The sequence below is a fragment of the Zingiber officinale genome, chromosome 8B (assembly GCF_018446385.1).
Source record: "Zingiber officinale cultivar Zhangliang chromosome 8B, Zo_v1.1, whole genome shotgun sequence".
NCBI classification, from domain to species: domain Eukaryota; kingdom Viridiplantae; phylum Streptophyta; class Magnoliopsida; order Zingiberales; family Zingiberaceae; genus Zingiber; species Zingiber officinale.
The window spans coordinates 24091048-24116152 of NC_056001.1; the positions used below are offsets into that span (position 1 = coordinate 24091048).

Consider the following 25105-nt stretch of genomic DNA (forward strand, 5'->3'; position numbering starts at 1 on the left):
AGCTTAAGGAAGAATTTGAAGGCAAGCGCAAGAATGAGGAGTCGTGGGCTCAGAAGTATCCCAAGGGTGCAAAGCTGATGAAAGATACTTGAAGGTATAAGTCTAGGCTAAGGGTATGTTTCAAGTATGAAAGATCATGCATATGTTTCTCTTATAGGAAGAAATAATACACCTAAGAAGTCAATCATTAAGAGCAATGTAAAATAAGCTTGGGTCCCTAAGAAATATTTGCATGATGTTACCGGATCATGTGCATGGGTACCAAAAAGTTGTGTGTTTTATATTATTTAGGTAGAAGGAAAGAAGGATTCAAACATGTGGATTGTAGATATCTGTTGCTCAAGACATATGGCCAATGATGTGAGCAAATTCTTCATAATCAACTAGATAAAGAAAGGAATGGTATCATTTGAAAATAGTAGGAAGCTTAAGTTTATAGGTAGAGGTACAATTGAAGTATCACCTACAATCACCATTCATAAAGTACTACTAGTTAAGAATATAAAATTTAATTTGCTTAGTGTTAGCTAATTGTGTGATACCAAATATAAAGTAGAGTTTCACTCAAATAAATGTTTAGTTAAACATAATAGCTTGAAAAATGTTATGTTGGAAGGGTATAGGAAAATAAACCTTTATTATGTCAATCTTTCCTATGTTTCTAACATTTCTACTAAGTGTCTCATATCAAAAGAATAAGAAGGATGACTATGACATAGAAGATTTTGATACATCAACATGAAGAACATAGCCAAGATAGCTAAAATGGAGTTGGTAAAAGGACTACCGAAAGTCAAATGTGTCAAGAACAAGAGGTGTGATACATGCCAAGAGGGTAAGCAATCTAAGTTATCACACAAAGGTAAAACTCTAACTAGTACTTCTTTACCATTAGAATTATTGCATTTAGACCTCTTTGATTGTCATAGTAGTCCCTCATTTATAGGAAATAAATATTGTTTAGTGATTGTTGATGATTTTTCTAGTATGCTTGGGTCTACTTCATGAAACATAAGAATGACACTCTAAGAATAATCATAGGCTTTAGTAAAAGAGTAGAAAATGAAAAGAATCTCAAAATAACTGAATATGGAGTAATCATGTGGAGAATTTGAAAATTCTAACTTTCTAGGTTTTGCTTAGAGAATGGGTATAAGCATGAGTTTTCTTGTCCAAGAACACTCCAACAAAATAAGTAGTGGAAATGAAAAATCGAGTTTACAAGAAGTGGTTAGGACTATGCTTAATACTTATTCTTTACCTAGCTATTTGTGGGTGAAAGTCGTTAATACCGCTTGTTATATCCAAAATCATGTTATGATCCATAGGTTTTTAGGAAAGCACTCTTTGAATTATGGAATGACACAATCCCTACAATTCATTATTTTAAGGTCTTTGGTTGTGATGTCTATATCCTAAATACTAAAGATGACTTGGAAAAATTTGAATCTAAGTCGGATGAGAGAATCCTAGTTGGATACTTATTTACTAGTAGAGGATATAGAGTATACAATAAAATAACTCCAACGATCGAGGAATCATCTAATGTTGAATTTGATGAGTCTACGAGTACTTATCCTAGGAAATTTCCCATTGATAATGATATAAATGAAAAAAAATCAAAACATTACCCAAGCAATTCAAAGCATACATTTAGAAGTATTGATTAAGGGGGAGGAAGAGGGGCTTTAGATGATGAAAGAAGCAATGTAAACAATGATCATTATGAATGTGATGAACCCACGATTTCTTGGACCTCAAGGCACCATCAAGATAATCCTATTGACCAAGTAGTTGGAAATGTTACACAAGGAGTAAGGACTAGATTCTACTTTAGAGATCATACTAGTCAAATGACTCTAATATCCCAATTTGAACCAAAATCGATTGATAAAGCCTTAATTGATACAAATTTGATCCTAGCAATGCAAGAAGAGTCGAATCAATTTGAGAGAAGTAAAGTATGGAAATTGGTTCCAAGACTCAATGCTAGTACGATTGTTACAACAAAATAAATTTTAAACACAAATTAGATGATTAAGATAGAGTTGTTGGAACCCCAAGGTGTTTTGATGTGATCAAACAAGTTGAGTTAGGTCCTGTTTGGTTTAATCCTTGTGTCTAAGTGTGCAGGAGCTTAGGAGCACAAGAAGTCGAGCGGAAGACGTGGCTAACGAGAAGGATGGCATGGGGAGAAAGCCGACGGGCTCTATGTGTCCGAGGGACGAGGTGCCACAGAAGAGTACACCGGTGGATAAGAAGAATGTACATGACGTTCGAGGAACGAGAAATCGGGGAGGAAGGCTACTCGAGGAGAAGGCCGGAAGTTGGGTTCGGGTGAACCCTATTTCGGATGGCCGAGATCACCCAAGCTAGCGGAGCCGGAGCGGAAGACCCGGACTGAGGCGAGCTGAACTAGAGCAGAGGTCCCGGACGGAAAAACTCAACCGAAGTTGACTTTGGGGGTCCGGGCGCTCGAAACCCTTCCGGGCGCCTGGATCGAGTTTTTATCCAGATCACGGTCAAATCACGATCCGTGCGAAAGGGATAAAATTTTATCCCCTCAGGGCGCCTGGAACCCTTCCAGGCACCCCGAACAATGCTATAAATATAGCACTGATTTTCATAGTTAAATCAATTCACTTGTAATCCAATTCTCTGTGCTATACTTTTCTGTTTGTGCTGTTAACATTGTAAGAGGCTACTCCGCCCGAAGGAGATCTTCAGATAGTGCGTCATATTCTCCTTGGATTAACAATCTTCTGATTGCAAACCAAATAACTCCTATGTGTCTGCTTTCTTTTAATTAGTCGCTTTGCTTTTTATTTATAAGTGTTCTTTATTTAGTTATAAGCCGAGAAAGAGTTGGTTTATTTTTCCAGGGCAATTCACTCCTCCCCTCTTGTCGACCTCTAAAGGGATCAACAAGTGGTATCAGAGCGAGAACGTTTCAGAAGGACTAACCGCCGATCGAAGCAAAGGAACCAATGGTCGGACCAAGTATCGTTCCACCAAAATTTGAGCGAGATTTCACACACTGGAAACGTCGTATGGAGGTATTTTTGAAAATCGATTTCGAAATTCGTTTAATAATAAAATATGGTTTTGTAGCTCCGACGAGTCAAAACGGAGAAGAAAAAGAAGAAAGTCTTTGGACGAAGAAGGAGCAAAATGATTCCGTAGTGAATAACCGAGTGGAGTATCACTTGCTGAGCGTGTTGCCGCTTCAAGAAGTCAACCGCATCGAAAGCTACTCGTTGGCCAAAGAACTCTGGGAAAAATTCCTGGAACTCCACGAAGGCACATCCGAAGCCAAGCTTGCAAGAAAAGATATACTTCGGAATAAACTAACGAACATCCGTCTGGAAAGATGTGAGAAAGTAGTTGATCTACACGTAAAGGTAAAAGAGTTAATTACCGGACTCAAGAACCTCGGTGAAATGGTAACCAACTGGGACACCATACGCTACGCACTCAATGTCTTTCCCAGAACTCCGGAATGGACCTCGATAATCGACGCCTACTACATTTCAAAGGACCTGAGGCAAGTACCCTAGAGGAATTATTTTCTACTCTTGAATTACATGAAACCAGATGTGCAGGGACAACAAAGGAATCAAGCCAGATTATGGCGCTAAACGCAACCAAGAATGATGAACCCGAGTCAGACTCAGAAGAAGATCAAGAAGCATATATGGTAAATAATTTTAAAAAATTCTTTCGATCTAATAAATTTAAAGAAATACAGAATAAGAAGAATCCAAGAAATAAAGAAGGGTTAATTGCTACCAGTGTCAAAAGGAAGGACACTTAAAAGAGGATTGCCCAGAACTCAAGAAAGATAAAGTCAAGATACCCAAGAAGCACAAGAATCTAAAAGTTATTTGGGACGACACTTCATCATCTGAATCCGAAGTACAAAAATATACTGGACTAGTACTGATGGCGAGCTTTGAAGGGCAAAGTACATCGGAACCCAGCATCGATGAAGGGGGAGCAACTTCAGATGAATGTAGTGAAACAGGGGGAGAGTTAGACTTCAAGTCTGATATGGTAAGTGAGGTATGCCTCTTACCTCCTAATCAGCTTTATTTTGTAATTAAGTCTATGGCAAATCCATGTTCAAGTTAAAAAGTAAAAATACCAAATTAAAAAAATGAAATTTTAGAAATAAAAAGAATTTTGGCAAAATCTTGTCTAATAGAAAACTTTGAAAAAGTAAAACTTGAAAATGATAAATTAAAAGAAGAAATAGAAAACTTGAAAAATTTTGTTTGTTCAAATATTTCTTCTTTTAGAAATTATAGAGGATTAAACTGGTACTATAGGTTTCATAAAAGCCAAATTAGAAAAATATCAAAGGTTTATATTCCTAAAAAATACCTGATTAACCCTGTAGGAAAGAACCTCTATTGGGTTCTAAAAACCTGTTTAATTTAAATTTAAAATTAGACTTAGCATTTTCAGCAAGAAAATTAAATATTTAATTTCTTTATAAGGCTTTGTCTAGAAAGTGGTTGTTGCTCCAATAACCAAGAAAATCTAGTGCCTCGCCACTATCTGAAGTCAAGTATTGAAATGAAAAGTTTAATTAACTAACTGAAAAAGTATTAATTTGAAATGCTTAAAAGGGTTACTCAATTTGTTTTAGACAATTCTCAAAAATATTTATGTTTACAAAAAACTTAGAGAAATTTTCTCATTTTTTAAAATTATCTTTAACTCAGAATTTTTTTTACTTAGAAACTTTTTGCAACTCTTAGCACTTATTAAAATTTCTTCTAAAAGTTTCACTTAGAAAAATTCAATATTATTTCTATTAAAATATGTCATTCCGTTGCACAAAATGTTATGTTTAACTTAGAAAATTAAATTTCTTTTTACTTAAAATCTTCATACTTAGATTTTTTTTAACACTTAAAATTTTCTAATTTATTGCAAATTCTTTTTAAAAATTTTAATTAACCTTAGACTTGTTAAAGAACCCCATTTTTTTTATGTGATCAAAGGGGGAGAAGAATGTTAAGTCTAGGGGGAGGTGTATTCAAAAATTTTCATTAAAAAATATTACTTACACTTATTTATAAAATTATCTGTTTCTACATTATGTTTGTTTTATCCTAACTTAACTTGGGTTGCTCACATCAAAAAGGGAGAGATTGTTGGAACCCCAAGGTATTTTGATGTGATCAAACAAGTTAAGTTAGGTCATGTTTGATTTAACCCTTGTGTCTAAGTGTGCAGGAGCTCAGGAGCACAAGAAGTCGAGCGGAAGACGTGGCTAGCAAGAAGGACAACACGAGGAGAGAATCGACGGGATCAGTGCGTCCAAGGGACGAGGTGTCGCGGAAGAGTACACCGGTGGACGAGAAGAACATATGCGACGTTCGAGGGACGAGAAACCGGGGAGGAAGGCTGCTCGAGGAGAAAGCCGGAAGTTGGGTTCGGGTGAGCCCTATTTCGGATGGCCGAGATCACCCAAACTAGCGGAACCGGAGCAGAAGACCCGGATCGAGACGGGCTGAATCGGAGCAGAGGTCCAGAACGGAAAAAGTTAACTAGAGTTGACTATGGGGGTCCGGGCGCCCAGAACAGTTCGGGGTGCCCGGAACCCTTCCGGGCGCCCGGACCGAGTTTTTATCCAGATCGTGGTCAAACCATGATCCGTGTGAAAGGGATAAAATTTTATCCTTCTCAGGGCGCCCGGAACCCTTCCAGGCACCCCGAACAGTGCTATAAATATAGCACTCATTTTCACAGTTAAATCAATTCACTTGTAATCCAATTCTCTGTGCTATACTTGTTGGTTGCTACTCGGAAAGTCTATAGGTTCCACTGTACAAAAATTTTGTACAAAGATCTGAACCTTTTCCTAGCTACCATGTGTTCTTTTAAATTAAATTTTGGATCTCCTGCGGAACTTAACACGTTTGATCCAAAACTTAATCTATTTGTTCTTTTAGGTTTTGACTTGGATCTCCTGCGGAACTTAACACGTTCGACCCAAGTCTCCTTAAGTTATTAATTCCATTAAATATTAATTTCCATAAAAGGTTCCCAGTACTGACGTGGCGAGGCACATGACATTCTTGGATATGGGAGCAACCACCACCGACTAGACAAAACCTTTAATAGAAAGCTAATATTTAATTTCCTAAAATAACTTTAGGTTAACCAAAGAGAACAATCAAATCACAAGGAAAAGAAAGAAACAAAAGAACACAACTTCGAAAAAACATATTCGAAATACTAGAACGTAAGCCTCTTGTATTTGGTATTATTTCCATAAATAACTAGCATGATGCGGAAATAGAAATTACTAGTTATACCTTGTAGAAAAAACCTCTTGATCTTCTACCGTATTCCTCTTCTAACCTCGGACGTTGTGTGGGCAACGATCTTCCAAGTTGAGAAACCACAAACCACCTTCTTCTCCTCCAAGCAAGGTTCGGCCACAAAAGAAAAGCTTCACCAAGGAGAAAAACCAAAATACTAACCAAGCTCCAAGAGATGCTAGCTTTCTCTCCTTCTTCTTCTTCTCCGAGTAGTATCCGGCCACCACAAGAACTCCAAGGGAGAGGGAGAGGTTCGGCCACCACAAGAGGAAGAGAAGGAGATGATGGCCGGCCACACCAAGGAACAAAAGAGGGAGAGGAATAATAGATGTTGTGTCTTGTGAAGGCACCCTCACCCCTTCTTTTATATTCCTTGGCCTAGGTAAATTAGGAAATTTAATTACAATAAATTTTCCTTAATTTCCTTGACATGATTTAATTGAGAAAAATAAAATAATATTTCCCCAATTAAACAATGATGGCCGGCCAAATCAATAGGAAGCAAATTGGACAAGTTTCAATCAACAATTAAAACTTTCCTTATTTGTTTCCGGAAATTTTAAAAAATAAAATTTCTCTTTAAAATCTCTTTATGGTTAATAAAAGGAAATATCTATAATTTTAATTTTATTAACATGTGAATAATTTTAAAGAGAAAATAAAACATCTCTCCAATCTACAAATAAGGAAAGAGATCTAATCTCTTTCTTTAATCTTTTGTAAATCTTTTACCAGAGAGATATTTTAATTTTAATTCTCTTTTAAATTAAATCTTCCACATAATAATAAACATTAAAATTAAATTTTCTTTTTAATTAATTATGGCCGGCCCTACTAGCTTGGGTTCAAGCTAGGGCCGGCCACCTTAAACCCAAGCTTAGGCCGGCCCTAGCTTGGCCGGCCCCCTTTAGGTGGGTATAGAAGGTGGGTATATGTGGGTATAGTACTCTATAAATAAGAGGCTACGATAGGGACCGAGAGGAGGAATTGGTTTTGGTCTCCGATAAAATTAAGCATCCCGTGCCCCCAACACACAACTTAATTTTATCAATGATAATTCATTCCACTAGAGAACTATCATTGAACTACCGCACCAATCCCAAATTACATTTTTGGGCTCCTTCTTATTATGAGTGTGTTAGTCTCCCTGTGTTTAAGATATCGAATGTCCACTAATTAAGTGAGTTACTGACAACTCATTTAATTAATATCTAAGTCCAAGAGTAGTACCACTCAACCTTATTATCATGTCGGACTAAGTCCACTGCAGGGTTTAACATGACAATCTTTATGAGCTCCTCTTGAGGACATTATCAACCTAGTATCACTAGGACACGTTTCCTTCTATAATCAACAACACACACTATGAGTGATACCATTTCCCAATTTATCGGGTTTATTGATTCATCGAACTAAATCTCACCCATTGATAAATTAAAGAAATAAATATCAAACATATGTGCTTGTTATTATATTAGGATTAAGAGCACACACTTCCATAATAACTGAGGTCTTTGTTCCTTTATAAAGTCAGTATAAAAGGAACGACCTCAAATGGTCCTACTCAATACACTCTGAGTGTACTAGTGTAATTATATAGTCAAGATAAACTAATACCTAATTACACTACGACCTTCTAATGGTTTGTTCCTTTCCATTCTGGTCGTGAGCTACTGTTTATAATTTATAAGGTACTGATAACATCATCTTCTGTATGTGACACCACATACTATGTTATCTACAATATAAATTAAATGAACAACTACAAACAAATGTAGATAATTAGACCAAATGTGATTCTTTATTCATAATGAATGTTTACAAAGCTTAGGCTTTCAGTATACACTCCAACAATACTTTTCTGTCTGTGTTGTTAACGCTGTAAGAGGCTACTCCACCCGAAGGAGATCTTCAGATAGTGCACCATATTCTCTTTGGATTAGTAATCTTCTGATTGCAAACCAAGTAACTGTTAGGACCTTCGGATAGCGGCTAGAGAGGGGGGTGTGAATAGCCGACCTCAAATTCTCGTTTCTTCCTACAATTTAGGTTAGCGCAGTGGAAATACAATGTAGAAACGAAAGTGGAGAAGATCAAACCTCAAACACGATGATGTAATGAGGTTCGGAGATGATACTCCTACTCCTCGGCGTGTCCGTAAGGTGGACGAAGCCTATCAATCCGTCGGTGGATGAGACCCCGGAAAACCGGCTAATAGAAATTCCTTCTGGGTGGAGAAACCTCGCCACAAACTTCTTGCAACAACAAGATAGGAGTACAAAGATACAACACAATACAAAGGCAATAAGAATGTAAAAACACAGCTTGCCTTCTCGTCGACTGGATGAAGCAGCAACTTCACGAAACACCTACAACAGCAGGAACCAGCCGAAGGAAGCTTCCACGAAGCTTCAGGAAAATGAGAGCTCAGCAAAGCTCTGATTGCAGTAAGATCAGAAAGAAAAGAGAGGCAGTCTTGCTACTGTAGAGGCACTCGACCCCTTTATATCCCTGAACCTGCGAACCTGCGAAGAGGGCAGAAGACACAGCAGAAATCTAGCCGTTGTGACTCAACGGCTAGAGCTGGACCGATCAGGCTCCACCCTGATCGGTCCAGACCTTCTCTGATCGGTCTTGGGACCGATCAGGACCTATTCTGATCGGTCCCCAGACCGATCAGCACGCTTCACAGAGAGTTGCCCAACTCTCTGATCGGTCTGTGGACCGATCAGGACTCAGGTGGATCGGTCCACAGACCGATCCCCCTCTTTCTTCTCCCGATCTTCTTCGCTTCTGATCGGTCACCAGACCGATCAGGTAATTCACAAAAACACACTGTTTGGTTACTGATCGGTCACCAGACCGATCAGTCAACCAGCGTATCACTGGATCGGTCACCAGACCGATCCAGGTTTAGAGCTCCCAGCCCTAAACCCTACCTGGTCCTGAGAACGAGCTACTGAGCCCTCTCTGACCTAGTCCGGAGAACGAGCTACCGAGCCCTCTCCGACTCCATCGTCCGGTCTAGAGAACGAGCTCACGAGCCCTCTCTGACCTAGTCCGGAGTACGAGCTACCGAGCCCTCTCCGACTTCACATGCCAAGCTTCAATACTTGGACTTCTCCCGTGCCAAGCTCCCTGCTTGGACTTTTTCGTGCCAAGTCTCCATACTTGGACTTTTCTCGTGCCAAGTCTCCATACTTGGGCTTTTCACCAGATGTCTGGTCAACCTTGACCTATCTGGATTTCCCTTGCCTGGCTTCACTCACCAGGACTTTCCAACTGCCTGGCTTCACTCACCAGGACTTTCCCTTGCCTGGCTTCACTCACCAGGACTTTCACCTGGCTTCACTTACCAGGATTTTCCAACTGCCTGGCTTCACTCACCAGGACTTTCCCTTGCCTGGCTTCACTCACCAGGACTTTCACCTGGCTTCACTTACCAGAATTTTCCAACTGCCTGGCTTCACTCACCAGGACTTTCCCTTGCCTGGCTTCACTCACCAGGACTTTCACCTGACTTCACTTACCAGGATTTCCCGAATCAGGTCGACTCACCTCGGGTCAACCAGGTCAACCTTGACCAAAGATTGCACCCACAATCTCCCAAGTTTGTATTCTGTCAAACATCATAATACAACTTTTCTATTCTCGTCAAACATCAAAATACAACTCGAGTCAGGTCAACTCGAGTCAGGTCAACCAGGTCAACCTTGACCTAAGGTTGCACCAACAGTAACTCCTTTGTGTCTGCTTTCTTTTAATTAGCCTCTTTGCTTTTTATTTACAAGTGTTCTTTATTTAGTTATAAGCCGAGAAAGGGTTGATTTATTTTTTCAGGGCAATTCACCCCTCCCCTCTTGCTGACCTCCAAAGGGACCAACAAGAGTCACTAGAAATAAGACTACGTTAGTGGCTAGGGATTTCAATCAAGTTAAGGGGCTTGATTATGATGAAGCCTATGCTCCGATAACTCGATTAGAGTCTATCCAAATCTTATTAGAATATGCTTCTCACATGGGTTTTAAACTTCACCAAATGGATATGAAATTAGTATTCCTTAATGGGTTTATTAAGAAAGAAGTTTATATAGAGCAACCACCCAGATTTAAAAACATAGATTACCTAAATCATGTTTATAAACTTAAGAACGCCTTATATGAGCTAAAACAAGCTCCCTGGACTTGGTATGAAAGACTCTCATCCTTCTTAATCTCTAAGGGCTTTAGAAAAGGAACAATTGGTCCAATTTTATTTCTAAAGTCTAAGGATGAAGACATTTTTGTTGCCTAAGTTTATATTGATGACATGATTTTTGATTCAACAAATAATGAGTTTCTTCATAAATTCATCAAACGCATGGAAAATAAGTTTGAAATAAGTTTAGTTAGAGAATTGAGTTTTTTTTTTAAAAAAAATTACAAATTAAACAAACTAGTGAAAGAACCTATGCCTATCAAACAAAATTTGCTAAGAAATATTAAGAAATTTAGTTTGAAAAATGCTAAAGTAGTGTCTACTCCTATGGGAACTAATACCAAGATAGATAGTGATCAAGAATAAGAATTAGTAGACCCAAAGTAATATAGGAGTATAATTGATAGTTTGTTATACCTAATCGCTAGTAGACTAGATATACTATTTGTAGTAGGTACGTATGTAAGATATCAATCTTGTTCTAAAGAGTCTCACTTAGTGGCGGTAAAGAGAATCTTGAGATATATCAAGAGTACTCTTAATGTAGGTATTTGGTACCCTAGGACTCGGAATTTTGATTTGATTGGGTACACCGATTCCGATTATGCGGGTTGCAAATTGGATAGAAAGAGTACTAGTAGTGGATATCAATTTCTTAGATCCTCCCTAGTAAGTTGTAGTAGTAGGAAGCAACCTTGTGTTGCTTTATCCACAACCGAGGTCGAGTATGTGACCATGGGTGGTTGTGTGGCTCAATTGCTTTGGATGGTGTATATCTTAGAAGATTATGAGCTTCACTATTTCAAAGTCAAAGTTTTGTGTGATAATGTGAGTACCATCAATTTGACTAAAAATCTGATTTATCACTCTAGGAAAAAGTACATTAAGGTGAAGCATTACTTCATTCGAGATCATGCGGCAAGAGGAGACATTCAACTCAATTATGTTTGAGGGACGTTTGAGGGACAAGAAACTGGGGAGGAAGACTGCTCGAGGAGAAGGCCGGAACTTGAATTCGGGTGAGCCCTATTCCGAATGGCCGAGATCACCCAAGCTAGTAGAGTCGGAGCGGAAGACCCTGACCGAGACAAGCAGAACTGGAACAAAGGACTCGGATCGCAAAAAGTCAATTCTGTTGACTTGAGCCCTTAGAGTCCGGGAGCCCGAAACCCTTCTGAGCGCCCGGAACCCAAATCTTATCAGCGATGATGTGGACGTTGACTGACGCATCGGGGATAGAATTCTATCCCACTTCATGCGCCCGGAACCCTTCCAGGCACCCGAAACAGTGCTATCAATATAGCGCTGATTTCAATAGTTTATTCAACAATTTGTAATTCCATTCTTTCCGTGCTACTTTTGTTTGTGGGTTATGAACGTTGTAAGAGGCTACTCCACCCGAAGGAGATCTTCAGAAAAGTATGCTTCATTCTCCTTGGATTAGCAATCTTCTGATTACAAACCAAGTAATTCTTCTTGTGTCTATTTCCTTTCTATTAGTCTCTTTATTTTTAGTTACAAGTGTTCTTATTCAAGCTTTAAGTCGAGAAAGGGTTGATTTGAATCCGAGGAATGAAGTATTACTTAAGCTAGGTGTAACGTAATTAGCCTAGTAGGGCTATACACATAGAACATGTCCTGAATCAAGTGGGTATAAGACGAGTGAAAGGAACGAGATACGACTCACTGTACCTGCTGAAGGGGTCAGAATTAGTTCTGAGATCAATTGTGATTTTTCAGTTAATTGAGGATCATGATGTATTACTATATGTCACTCATGATCGTTCCATAATTAAATAGTTAATTATGGATAACTAAGATAAATCAGGAAGAAGCTATTGGGTCACACGCACTGAGTTTCTAAAAGATGTAAAACAAGTTAAAGAATAGGATTTTTAAATTAAGAGATAAATGTTTGGTTGGACCATATATAAGAAAAATATGGAAATATTTATCATGATGGAAGTGCGGATGAGCTACATCTCTTATCGTAGAGTTGAACCATATTTAGTTTAATCATGAATTAGTCATGAATCAACTTGGTTTATTTGTGAATCAAACTAAAGGGTTAATGGACTAATTTTTGGTTAAGAGATAATGGATTGAATTTGGGCTTTCTAATCCAATTCATTAAAGATGATTATATATATATATGTAATTGGGAGAGAATTAAATACAAGTTTCGTTATTTAATTGATTGATTTTTGGAAACACAATCCTCCTCTCCCTCTCCTCTCTCTCCTGCCGCCAACAAGGGGGTGCTCTCTCTTGTTGTCGTGACCACCACAAGGGAGAAAAACTTTCCCTTGTGTGCTTCTCTTCTTCTTCTTCTTCTTGATCTCTCTTCTTTGCTCATGGCTAGTAACTTCTGAAGGAGCGACTTGTACTCAAGGAGTTGTCTTGAGGAGCTCGGCGTGGATACAAATAGAGGCGAGGTTTGACAACGTCGCTATGGTTGATACCCTCCTCGTTACAGGTCATCTGTAAGGTAAACCTAACATAAATTTACTTTTCGTAAAATTTTAATTATGCGATCATGTTTGACATGTCGTATCCTTGTATGAGTGTGGTGTATGTGTGATCTAATAATTAGGACTTATTATTGTTTTATTTTCTGTTATGCATGTTACGAAACGTGTTCTAGCATGCTCCCACATCGAGCATATCCCAACACCTTCCTGTGTCATCCTTCTCACTAGCTGCGCCTTTCGTTCAACTTCTTGTGTTCCTAAGCTCCTACATACTTAGACACAAGGATCAAACACAATAGGACCTAATTAAACTTGGTTGACCACATCAAAACTACCCCGAAGTACTTACACAATACACAATATATAAAAGGATACTATCTTACTGATGAAATCTATTCGGAATGAGGTACTTTCATCAAGAGCTTTCCATGCCCCAGGATCCCAAGAGAAAAATATTTAAGAAATTATAGGAGGTCGCGAGAAAGGATGTTGAGCGAATATTTGGAGTGCTCCAATCTCGATGAGCAATGATAAGAGGTCCAGTATGATTTTAATACAAGGATAATTTGATAGATATATGTTATTTCTAAATGTTAGTTATTTATGGATTTAAATTCTATAAAAAATTAATTATATATAAGGTAAAATATGAAGGAGAGATTAAAAATATATATATAATGAAAAAATATAAAACCCATGGACAAATTGTTGAGGAATTTTATATATCTATAGGGGTGTGTTTGGTTCAAGTTATCATGTATAACCTTGGTTATGGGGAATAAAACATAACCAAAAATCTATGTAATGCAACAAAAATTTGTTTGTTTTAAGGTTTTAATAAATAACCTAATTTAATATTTTACTATATTACCTTTAGTTACAAAACCAACCATATATATTATTATTATTATTATTTAAACACTACAGATTTTTTTTTATATTTTCTTTTTCACATTTTTCTTTATTTTTATTTTTATGTGTTTTTTTATTTTTTTATTTCTTTTCATTTTTTAAATTTTTAAAGTTTTTTTCTATTTTTTAAATTTTTTAATGGTTTTTATTATTGTTTACGTTTTTTTATTTTTTTAAATTTGTTTTACGCTTTTTCTAATTTTTTATGTTTTTTTTTTCCTATTTTTAATTATTTTTATGTTTTTTATATTTTTAAATTTTTTTAATTTTTTTTAAAAGTTTTTTATTTTATTTATTTATTTATTTTTATATTTTTCTTTTTTATCATATTTTTCTCTTATTCTAGAATATTTTGGATAAATTTTTTTTATTAATCCCAGAATTAAAAGAAATCTTAATTTTATGAAGTTTTCAATTCCGGTTACATGTCCCTTTTATTGACGTATCGAATATGAAATATTATTTAAAAATTAATAAGAATCATTAATTATTTAAATTAAATAAAATTTTCGTTAATAATTTTAGATGAATAACCTCAAATCAAACGAGTTTTATTTTTGCGTGTACAAGGAGCTTGAAGATGTCCACCACTCTGCTCTTATTACTCGCCTAGTTTTAAAAGATTCTTTGACAGTTGAGGGTGTATTTGCTCATATTTTTTCCCCCTTAATAATTTTTACATTAGCCCTTGCTAAGACCGTAACGAGGGTTCTGGCCGGAGCACCGTGTTGTTTGTACGCACCGGCGAAGGAGCATGGAAAAGGAAGAGACGGAGAGGATCGGCTCCGCCGCCGGAGGCGATGAAGACGCTCCCGCATCCGCCATTGACAGACAGCAGGTTCCTCACGCTACTCTTTCGAAAGCTGCCTCTCATTGCAGAACCTCTCGGACTTGAAAATTTCTTGTAGATATTACCGATATGACTTCTTTCATGATCCCGCCTAATCCCTTACTCTTTTCCTTTTCCCTATTTTCTCTATATTCTAGGTGTTAGCAATGCCCTTGTATGTATCAGTTCATGCCCTAATTTTTTTTTTTTCACTTGATGCCCTTTTCATCCTGAAATTTTCACTCCTGGATGGATTTGTTATTACATAAGTCGTTTGGCACATGGAGGCTCAATTGTACTTGAAATTGTTCGGTTCAATGGCTTGCCCATTTAGGGAAGAATGAGGGAAGTGCTTGGAGTTTAGGCTATTTGGGGTTGCGTTTTTGTACTTTTTGTTCTATGTCAAAGTTTAATCAGTGTCAACTATTTTTCTTCTTCATTCAGTGAAGATAAAAATATAGTTAGTGTAGGAATATATGGGCACCCTTCCAAACTTAATATGTTATGTGAGCACGAGGTCCTATATTCAAATAATGTCAAAATGCAATGAGAGGGGAAAAACCTTAAGTGATAGAAAATGTGATTATAATTTTTTTGATGGAGCTCTTTCTTAATAGCTTAAGCTTTAAAGCTAAATGGTATCTCAATTAAACTAACCTATGCCTTGGGGCTTTTGTTTTAGGAAAGTAATTGACTATTATTTTCATGGTTGCTCAAAAGTTTTCTTATTTTCAAAAGATGTCTTTGCTTCTGATTGATTGAACTTCTTAATTCTTTTTGTTCCCATTTCTCAATAAAAACTTCTACCAGTTGATAAAATTGAAAATAATGTTACTTGGGAGAAATTACAAGTAGAGACAAAATAGTTTAAGATGGGTATAATCATTTTCAAAGATTATCAATAGGCTAGTTAAATAAGCCGAGTTGCTTGGAGCCAAAGTTAATTTATAGAATGCAATAGTGAATATAGTCTATACATAGAGTTCATTTGCTGGTAGGATCCATGTAATTGGCCACAATAGTTGAGAATCATGATTTGTTGTTGTTGGTCAAGAATTCTAAAATGCCTATTTGTTTTCAGTTTGGTGTGGACCTTTTGTGTTGGTTGTGAAATGATGCAATTGTATTGTCTTGGTTCATGAATGATAATGACCTATGTGCTTCATTCTTGTTCAAATATAGTTTTTGGCCTACTAAAATTATCCAATCTTACCTGCATCAATAGTCCATGATGGTGACTAACATAATTTTATAGATTCTCCTTGCATCATATAACTGCAGATGGAGTTTTTACGAGACAGAAGATCACAATCCTTATTCTTTTAGTGGTTAAAGTGCTTGAAAATTGTCAGTGACATTAAATGACTTGGAGAATGGGAACTATTCATGATATGATTTGACTTATTAGTTTATTGATTGCCTTAGTAAAGATTTTGGAGAGGAGCCATGGGCTTGAAATGCTTGTTTTGGCTTTGAGAAAGGTGGAAATTGGGAGTAATTTCTAATTTAGTCATTTTCATGGTTATGCTTTTTGGATTTTATGATATTCTAAAACTAATGAGAAAGATTGTCTTGAATAAGAATCTCTTTTGAATTAGCATTTAGTCATTTTCATGGATATGTTTCCTAGATTTTATGATATCTTAAAACCAATGAGCAAAGTTTTGTCTTGAATAAGAATCTTTGTGTGGATCTCATGATGGATATATAGGACCGTCTATAACTTACTAGAGGGGGTGAATTGGCAACCCCAAATTCTTGCACACAATAAACTTAAACACAAGTTACAATCTTTAATGATAGTTGAAGCTGGATAAAACTGTGCTTGACTGCCAAAGATTAAACAAATAATGTTACAACATGAAATGTAGTGTGGTTTAGAGCTCTGTCCCATTCCATGCCCTACAACGTATCTTGTGTGTCACTCCTGCAATTTCATTAATCCACCACTTAACACGAGATAATCTGGGCCAAGTCTCTACAAATCGATTTCACAACTTTTGAGGAGACAACTTGACCTAGAAATGGGGATTTTACAAGCTCTTTCCGAGCTTAGCCTAATCTGAATTCACTCACAAACAAATTAAATCTCACTTCTTGCTAAAGATGAAAAATGAAAGATTGGAGAAGAGGCAAATTACCAAAGGCTTGAGATAAAGCCTTCAACCTTTGTACAAGACTCGGATTTCTTTGGCAACTTTATTTTGATGAGCATTAGAGTTTTAGAGATATTTTCATTTGCTCTTAGAGCTCAAAAGCTCTCCAAGAGCTTATATATTACAAAGCTAACTTAGAGACCTGATCTTGGCACCTTCAGTCTACTAGAATAACAATCTTGTCAACTGGACAACTTAAATATTAATGTTGAATTCTAACATGTATATCTTTAGTCTACTAGAAACCTTTCTAATTGATTGGATCTCAAACAAGAAGATTTTGTTGCACGGTGTCTTCATCCAATCTATTGGAATTCCTTGTTACAATGATTGGAGTGGTTGGACAATCCTCCTTACCCGCATAAATCTTAGTAAGCTTTATCTAAGACTTGAGTCGGTCAACAAATATGACTTGAGTACCTTCAAATTTGAAAGGCTTCAACAATCAAGCTCTAGATAGCGCACTCACTACTTAGGCAATCATACATCCATATATTTTGCATGCCTAAAAATAAACTTAAAATTACATTATTATTGTAATCACATAATAGGATTCATGTCTTCGGCACTCTGAGCATCTCCTCGGTCTTGGTCTCTCACTCTCTTGTCCTTGAGTCCATCAAGCATTTCTTCAACCCAAGCTCTCCACCCTCGAGTATTATGAGCATCCCTTCGACCGATACCTCTTGCCCTTAGATCCATTCTCTACCTTGATATGGGCTTCCCGTCCTCGAGTACTCCAAGCACCACTCGACAAGATCCCCTGCTCTTGAGTTCATATCCATGCAATTTGAGCTTCCAATCCTCAAGTCCATCTCTACATGACGTGGGCCTCTTGCTCTTGAGTCCATCTCCACATGATTTGAGCCTTCTGCCTCAAGTCCATCTTTACTCGATTTGGGCATCTTGCCCTCGAGTTCATCTCCACTCTATTCGGGTTTACTTGTCCTTGAGCTCCAATGTCATTCAGGCATGACTAACCTACACACATGCAGTATAACATCAAATATTTACATAACTTAAGTTGTATTGTCAACATATTAAAACACTATGGTTAAACTCAACCACAAGGGCAACATGGTTTCCCCAATAGGTATTGTGCCTATTGTTTCAAATGGTATATAATTTCTTCTGTATTTTTTAGCTGCTTATTATCAGGATCATTTAGTGTCTAATAGTTTGTCTTTTTTGGAGTTTGCTGACTATTCTAGCCTAGATATTATGTTTAGCAATTTGTGAGTACCTTACAGTTTTCTGTATCCAGGTGGATGCTGCTGTTCTTCATTACCAGAATCAAAGGCTTGTCCAGCAGTTGGAGGCACAAAAGGCTGAAATGCACACACTAGAAGGAAAGTTTAAAGAGTTGAGGGAGAAACAAAGTTCTTACAACAAATCTTTGATGGCACTACACAAGATGTGGAATCAGGTTATCTTATGACTATTTTACTTCATCTTCTTTCCTTGCCAATTACTGATTTCATATGTTTGCTTTCTTCTCTTCTTAAAATCATAGCTAGTTGAGGATTTAATTCTTCTTTGTATTCGAGCTGGTGGTGACCTCCATTCCATGCAAATGCTGGACTATGAAGATCACTCCAAAGGTTATCTATGGAGCTTTGTTTTTATTTTATCTTAATAGTTATTCTTGTGCTGGGCTTTTGAAGTTGAAAATTGTCTCCGGTTTGTTGATTTCTCTTTCACTAGATGCCCTTGAATCATGTTCTCCAGAGGAGGTTTTTCTTTTCAGGCTTACGAGATTAAACCCTACAGAAAAAAAAGTTGAGAACTTATTTGCTAATGTTGTTCAAGAAGCACTTGCTTCACGCCGTTCAGCCACTATCAATCTGATGAAATATGTTTTGGATATGATTACTTCACGGCGAGCCAAGAATGAATGCTTAGTTTTTGCTTTACAAGGGAATTTATCCTCGGAAGGTTACAATAACACACTACTCTTACTTTTATGCTTGTATTTTGCTTGTTGCTAGAGGTTCACTATATACCTTTCTCCACTATAATGATCTGCAGATGCTGTTTCTCAACTTCAGAAGTTTGATGAATCCTTGCGAGAGGTTGTTAATAACATGCACCAAGCTGCTGATGTTCTCTCTCAGAAACACAAACAGATTACAGAAGAAATAAACATTTGCAAAATCAACTTTTCAACTACAGAATCTGAGATTAAACACATTTCAGGTACTAAATCATTTTTTCTCTTAGATGCCACAAATCTGTTTTTCCATGCTACTGTTACTTCATGAATGGTGGTGAAGGTGTTTGATTGAAGCAACTTAAAGGAGTAGATGGTGTTAAGTGTGATACAAAGGTTTGAGTATATTGAGGTGGATACAGAATGTTGAGACAAGAATGACTAGTAATGCTTACCAGAAATGATAATGTTCACTGGAGGTGGAAAATTATAGTGTCAAAATCGGCATCAAGGTTTACTAGAATGTTTAAAGGGCAATGGATATGGTTAAATATTATGGTAAAACTAACTCAATGCGCCATTATGGAGAATCATGGGATTTATAGGAATACCTTAAGATGGAAAAAAGTGCTTGAGGAACCAAAAACTAGTACAGTTCAGAGTTGTTTGTTTTCTACCAGTGTTGATTATATGTCATGTTCCTTTGAATGAAGAAATAAGAATAAATTTAGAGATTATTTCAATACTAACTAAACTGACAGGCTTCACTGACACAATATTTACCAATGGAATATGTTGAAATCAAGAATGCCAATGTGTATACCTTTTGTGATCATTTACTGACAAGAAAATAGCATATTGTTTTGAAGTGTGGGTGCATAGCGCCAACTTAATGAAATTTTCATTTTACCATGTGTACAACTGTTTGCGCTGCAGTTGATAACAAGTGTTTGAAGCTAGCCAGTATGGACATATCTTGGATTTAAGTTAATTTTTAGAGTGAATAAATATTGTAAAATCACAATCTATAAGAGGGAACAGGATATTTCCTTCAGTTGCTTTTGTTCATATTTAGTATCTTTATTTTAAAGCTAAAATAAATTTCTGTTATTTATGTAGGTGAATTGGAGGAGAGCATGGCGGAGCTTGAGGAAACTCGACGCAAGTTGGCAATTATGCAAATGCATATGCATGGAGCATCTACAGCACATGCTTTAATTGCAAATGGAAGTAGTTCGCCAGATAAATGTGTAGATAGAACCATGGGATTGAAGGATTTGAAAGAGTCAATCGAGGAGGCTAAGGTATAATTAAGGCACACATAGGAACTTGAGATTCAGTCTTTAGGAATAATCCTATATTCATTCTCATGTGATTGTGTCACTTTTTTATTTCCTAAAATATGGCAGACATTGGCTGCTAGCCGTCTTTTGGAACTTCAGGAAGCTCAGGAAGATTTCTTGATTGTTTCAAAGCAATTGGAAGATCTTCAAGTTATATTCTTGTTTTCACTTCGATTTGTCTTTGTGCTCTTAGAAAACTCTTTTTGTTTCCTTAATTGTACATTCTTTCAACTGTGTTAATGCAGAGCCAATTGAAGGATGAGAATTATGTTATCTCATCAAAACAGTACTCTCTGATAAATGATCAACTTCAGCATCTGAATGCAGAACTTGCTCGGTACAAGAGTCTGATTGAATCCTTTCAGGTAACTTTGGATTTGGTAGTAATTTCTACAATTTATTAATGATTCCCTCTTACAAGTATATCTATATTCAGGCTGATAGGACCAACTACTTGCTAAGAGAGAATGAATTAAATGTTAAAGCAGATTCAGCTGATTCTATTAAGGTTTCTATTAGAAATCATGAGGCAAAAATTGCAGAATTCGAGATTCAGATTCAGAATTTTACTGCCGAGAAAAATAATCTTGAAAGTAAACTTGAAGAAGCTGAGCAGGATTTAGGTAGATTTCCCATATTCTTCAATAGTGTGGATACTTTTTAAAGAATCTATACTTAGTGTTTTATTTGAACAGGTAGGAAAGATATCAAGGATGAAATTCATGTCATGGCTTCCGCTTTGACTAAGGAAATGGAAATGATGGAAAGCCAGTTAAATAGGTCAAAAGAAGCAGCTTCTGAAGCACTTGCATTGCGTGAAGAAGCTGAGTCATTGAGGTCCCTGCTCAATAGGAAGGTATTTATCATTGAACCATTTTTTCTGTGTACCAATATGCTATTTCTGGTAGTCAATGATCTTCCATACAACAGCATGCTTTTCACAACCTTATTTTGAGTAGTTATTCTACATATACAGAGAAAAAAAATGATTGGGAGACATTGGCTCTGTGGTACATGTTATTTTCTTCATGAATTGGGTGCACAAGCTTGCATACAAGCAGCATGCACATGCAAGTTTAATTTTTAACAAATGGACCTCTCCTTTACCTTGCATTTCCTGGAGACTTGTGCACCAAGCTGTTCTTTCATATAGATATCATTGAAGCTTTTTTAGCCAGTAATACCATTGAGAACTAACTCTTTATGTTTGTGAATTTGTTTGGAATCACGTATTTTGTATGGTTTGAATCATTCATAGTCATCAAGTTCAGAATCTTTTTTTGTGTTTAGTTGTATGTCTTCCTAGATTTTATCATATAACAATGTTCTATTATTGGCTTATTGAGTCTCATTTTTTCTAGGTACTTGAACACAAAACTCTGTCCGATGAATATGCAAAAGAAATGGTTGAGAGAAAACCGCTTAAAGAACTGGTATGCCTCCCGGTACATGATTAAGGATGCTTGTAATTGATTAACTCCAGCTATGATTTATCAGTTTTGCTTGAAACATATTGCAGGTTGAGAATTTGGAAAAAGAAAAACAGGAGTTGCAAATCATTTTAGATATGCATGGAAAAGAATATCATGACACTCGGTATGTATTTACAGAGCAAGAAAAATGATTTCTTCATATTACATCTCTCCTCGTTCATTGTCCGGTATGTTATTGTGCATCTATGCCCCTTCTTGGATAAGTCTAACTGTCTAAGAGCATGTCCTTTTAAAAGTTAACATATTTTTTTCTTAGGGAAATCAAAATTTGTTTTAGGATTCTAATAATTTTTCTTCTTGATCATTATTCATCCTGGTGATGTCTAATGGAAAAAAAGTGTACCTTTCAAGATTACTGTTGTATCATAGTCGAGTGGGTTAGCATAGATCTGTGTCTACCGACATGGTTTCTGTGGTAAGTGGTAACTGATTTTATGTCTGCATTTCCTTGGCATGGCTTCTTGGCTCTTGCTGATATCATGGTTGTATGGTACACACTAACTGGGATTTAGCCTTATACTTGTATAACTACAGCTCTAGTATTTTTTTTTTTTTCAAGGATCTTCTACCCAACCCATTAAATGAGTTGGGCAACCATTAACTGCATTTAATAAACTAAAGTATATAACCTTTGCTCATGCCAATGATATCAAATGCTGTAAAAAAAATTGCATCTTTCCAGATTACTCTCAGACCATAGTTGTTTGGGTTAGCATAGGTCTGTACCTACCGATATGGTTTTTGTGGTAGCTGACACTGTCTACGTTTCCATGGCATGGCCACATACTGACATCATGGTTAGGAGCATATTGTTATGTTGTATTATCATAGTGAACCTGAATGATATGGGTAGCATCTTTAGTATTCAAAATTATCTAGTCCTGTTATAGTATTTTTTATGTAGATTTAATTGTCAAATTTTGGTTTTACATTGGAACCTCTAATTTTCCACAGGACAATATCCGAAATCAAGGAATCAGAACAAAGAGCTCGTGTTCAAGCTGATCTCTTAAAAGCTACCTTAGCTGAGAACAGTCTTGAGTTACGAGTGAAAGCAGCAAATGATGCTGAGGCAACTTACAATCAAAGACATTCTGTTGCAGAAGCTGAAATACCAGAACTAAGGGCCAGATTAGATGCTGCTAAGAGGTTTGATACTTGTCATGGTGGAGCTAAATCTTGTCTGCTGTTATTCACCAATAACAGTTCTGAATGTTATATTCAGCTTTTACTATGCTGCAAAGTTTTCCTAAGATTAATTTTCTAAGTTCCTGAATACGAATATAATGTGAAATATTTTCTACGCCAACAGTTTGTTTACGAAGAACAACTGACTTATGATGTAGCATATTGTTGTTAAATAGTGATGTGTTTTACTTGACAGATTTTTTTTTTAAAGATAAAGAAATGTGTTCTTTTATGTAATTTTTCATGGTTCTTGAATAGCATATTTGTTTGTTGGATAGATTCCATTACCTTTGAGTTGATACACTAATAAGCGAACATTGCAGTCGTTTTGACTTATATTTTTTGTCCAGAGACGTCTTAGAGCTTCAAGAGACCATAAGAATAAAAGAAGCTGAAGGCGAGGCCTATATTTCGGAAATAGAGGTTATGTGATCCTCATGGTTTGTAAAATTTGCTCTCTAATTTGTTTATGTTTGTGTACTAAATATGCTTTATTTTCTACTATTTTTCGAATAGACAATTGGCCAAGCATATGAAGACATGCAAACACAGAACCAGCATTTGCTTCAACTAGTGGCTGATAGAGATGCCTACAATATCAAGGTTTTGCCACCGTTATATAGACTTTTTCCATTTCCAAAAATTGTCAATATGTATTAAACTTTCTTTTATTATTCAATGTTGTGACCTCAAATATCAAAAAGGCCTTTTCTTATTATCAGAGTACCCTAAAGCATCATAAGCATACAAAATTCACTTACAGATTGGATTATCTTCTGTTTTTTTATCATATATGTAGATTAAGGTGGTTATGCTGTGTGCATGTGTTTTTTACTCGCTAGTAAAAAAACAGTGGTTAACCAATACCATTTTAGAAGTTGGAAGATTGGTTGTTCTATCCGCAACAAGTAGAATTTTGGTATCTTTATATCACTCTTTTTATATATGCCAGCTAGTTTCAGATAGTGTGAAGATGAAGCAAACCCATAGTTCACTTCTTTCTGAAAAGCAAACTATATCAAAGCAACTGCAACAAGTGAACAGCTCGTTAGAGTTCTTGAAGACAAAAGTAACTAATGGTGAAGAGCAGGTGCCCTTTTTAATTCACTGATTTTTTTCCTTTATGGCTCCTTGTATGGCAATTTTCACTATATGCACGATTTCTTTGTTCACTGGTTGAATTGAACAGATGAAAGCACACGTCACACAAGCTGTTAAAGCTTCCACAGAAAGTAGGCATATTAATATAAATATGGAAAAAAATAAGTTGGAGTTGATTGATGCTGAGAAAGAGCTGAAGTGGCTTCGAACTACAGTTAGTTCCGTTGAGAAAGAATACGAACGGAACCAAAAAAAGATTACTGATTTGAGAATTGAATTAGAGAAGGAAAGGTGTTGTTTTCCTTTAGTAAATTGGTGTAGATAATGCTGATAGTTGTCCTATATATCGCACTCATTATTTAACATTTGAATTCTTACTCAGAAAAGAGAGGAAAAAGCTAGAGGAAGAACTCACTGAGGTGAAAGCTGAAGTCTTGGAAATGAGTTCTGAAAGCGAGGAAGTCACGATCCAAAAGCTCCAGGATGAGATCAAGGAGTGCAAGGCAATTCTCAAATGCGGTGTATGTTTCGACAGACCAAAGGAGGTAGTTATCCAATGCCTAAAGGAGTATTAGTTCAAATTACGCACCTTGAACTCTTGACAACAGCCCTTTATCTTCTTCTGGCAGGTTGTGATCACCAAATGCTTTCATCTATTTTGCTATCCATGCATCCAGAGGAACCTGGAAATTCGTCATCGCAAATGCCCTGGGTGTGGCACCGCATTTGGACAGAATGATGTTCGCGAGGTGAAGATATGAATCTCTCAAGAGGCACCTCGACAGGTAAAGTGGTTTATTCCTCAAATATGCTTGTGGGCGCAGTCTTCTTTGGATCCTGTCTTGTTTGAGTTGAGATCTGGTAGATTAGCTGTTTAACCATCCATCGCATAGAGGCTGGATATGTAAATTACTAATTGTCAGTCAGTCCTTACAGGTTTTGGTTATTCTTGTTCCGTGGGTTCATCGCTACACTGTCCGTAGATGAATAACCCTGTGCCACTCGTAGAAGCTGGTAAGAAACTAAAAAGAGAATTGATTCTGAATCAAAATGGGCATGAATTATGTTGTCACTCAACCATGGCACAGTTCTTTTTATTGTATACTGGACGTTGAATACACATAGATGGAGTTTGATAGGGTTCGTATTA

The 25105-nt window shown here is 36.6% G+C and overlaps 1 protein-coding gene across 1 annotated transcript; it reads left to right on the plus strand.

The window, feature by feature from the left end:
- Nucleotides 1–14532: 14532 nt before the first annotated feature.
- LOC122015238 (E3 ubiquitin-protein ligase BRE1-like 2) lies at nt 14533–25105 on the plus strand. The gene is made up of 20 exons (XM_042572018.1): nt 14533–14753; nt 18165–18326; nt 18414–18501; nt 18605–18835; nt 18929–19096; nt 19950–20134; nt 20240–20323; nt 20419–20538; nt 20610–20796; nt 20869–21029; nt 21535–21606; nt 21693–21769; nt 22621–22815; nt 23205–23277; nt 23371–23457; nt 23807–23944; nt 24044–24246; nt 24338–24500; nt 24585–24740; nt 24892–25105. The coding sequence occupies exons 1-19, from the start codon at nt 14670–14672 to the stop codon at nt 24714–24716; spliced, it is 2610 nt and encodes an 869-aa protein (XP_042427952.1). The 5' UTR covers nt 14533–14669; the 3' UTR covers nt 24717–24740; nt 24892–25105.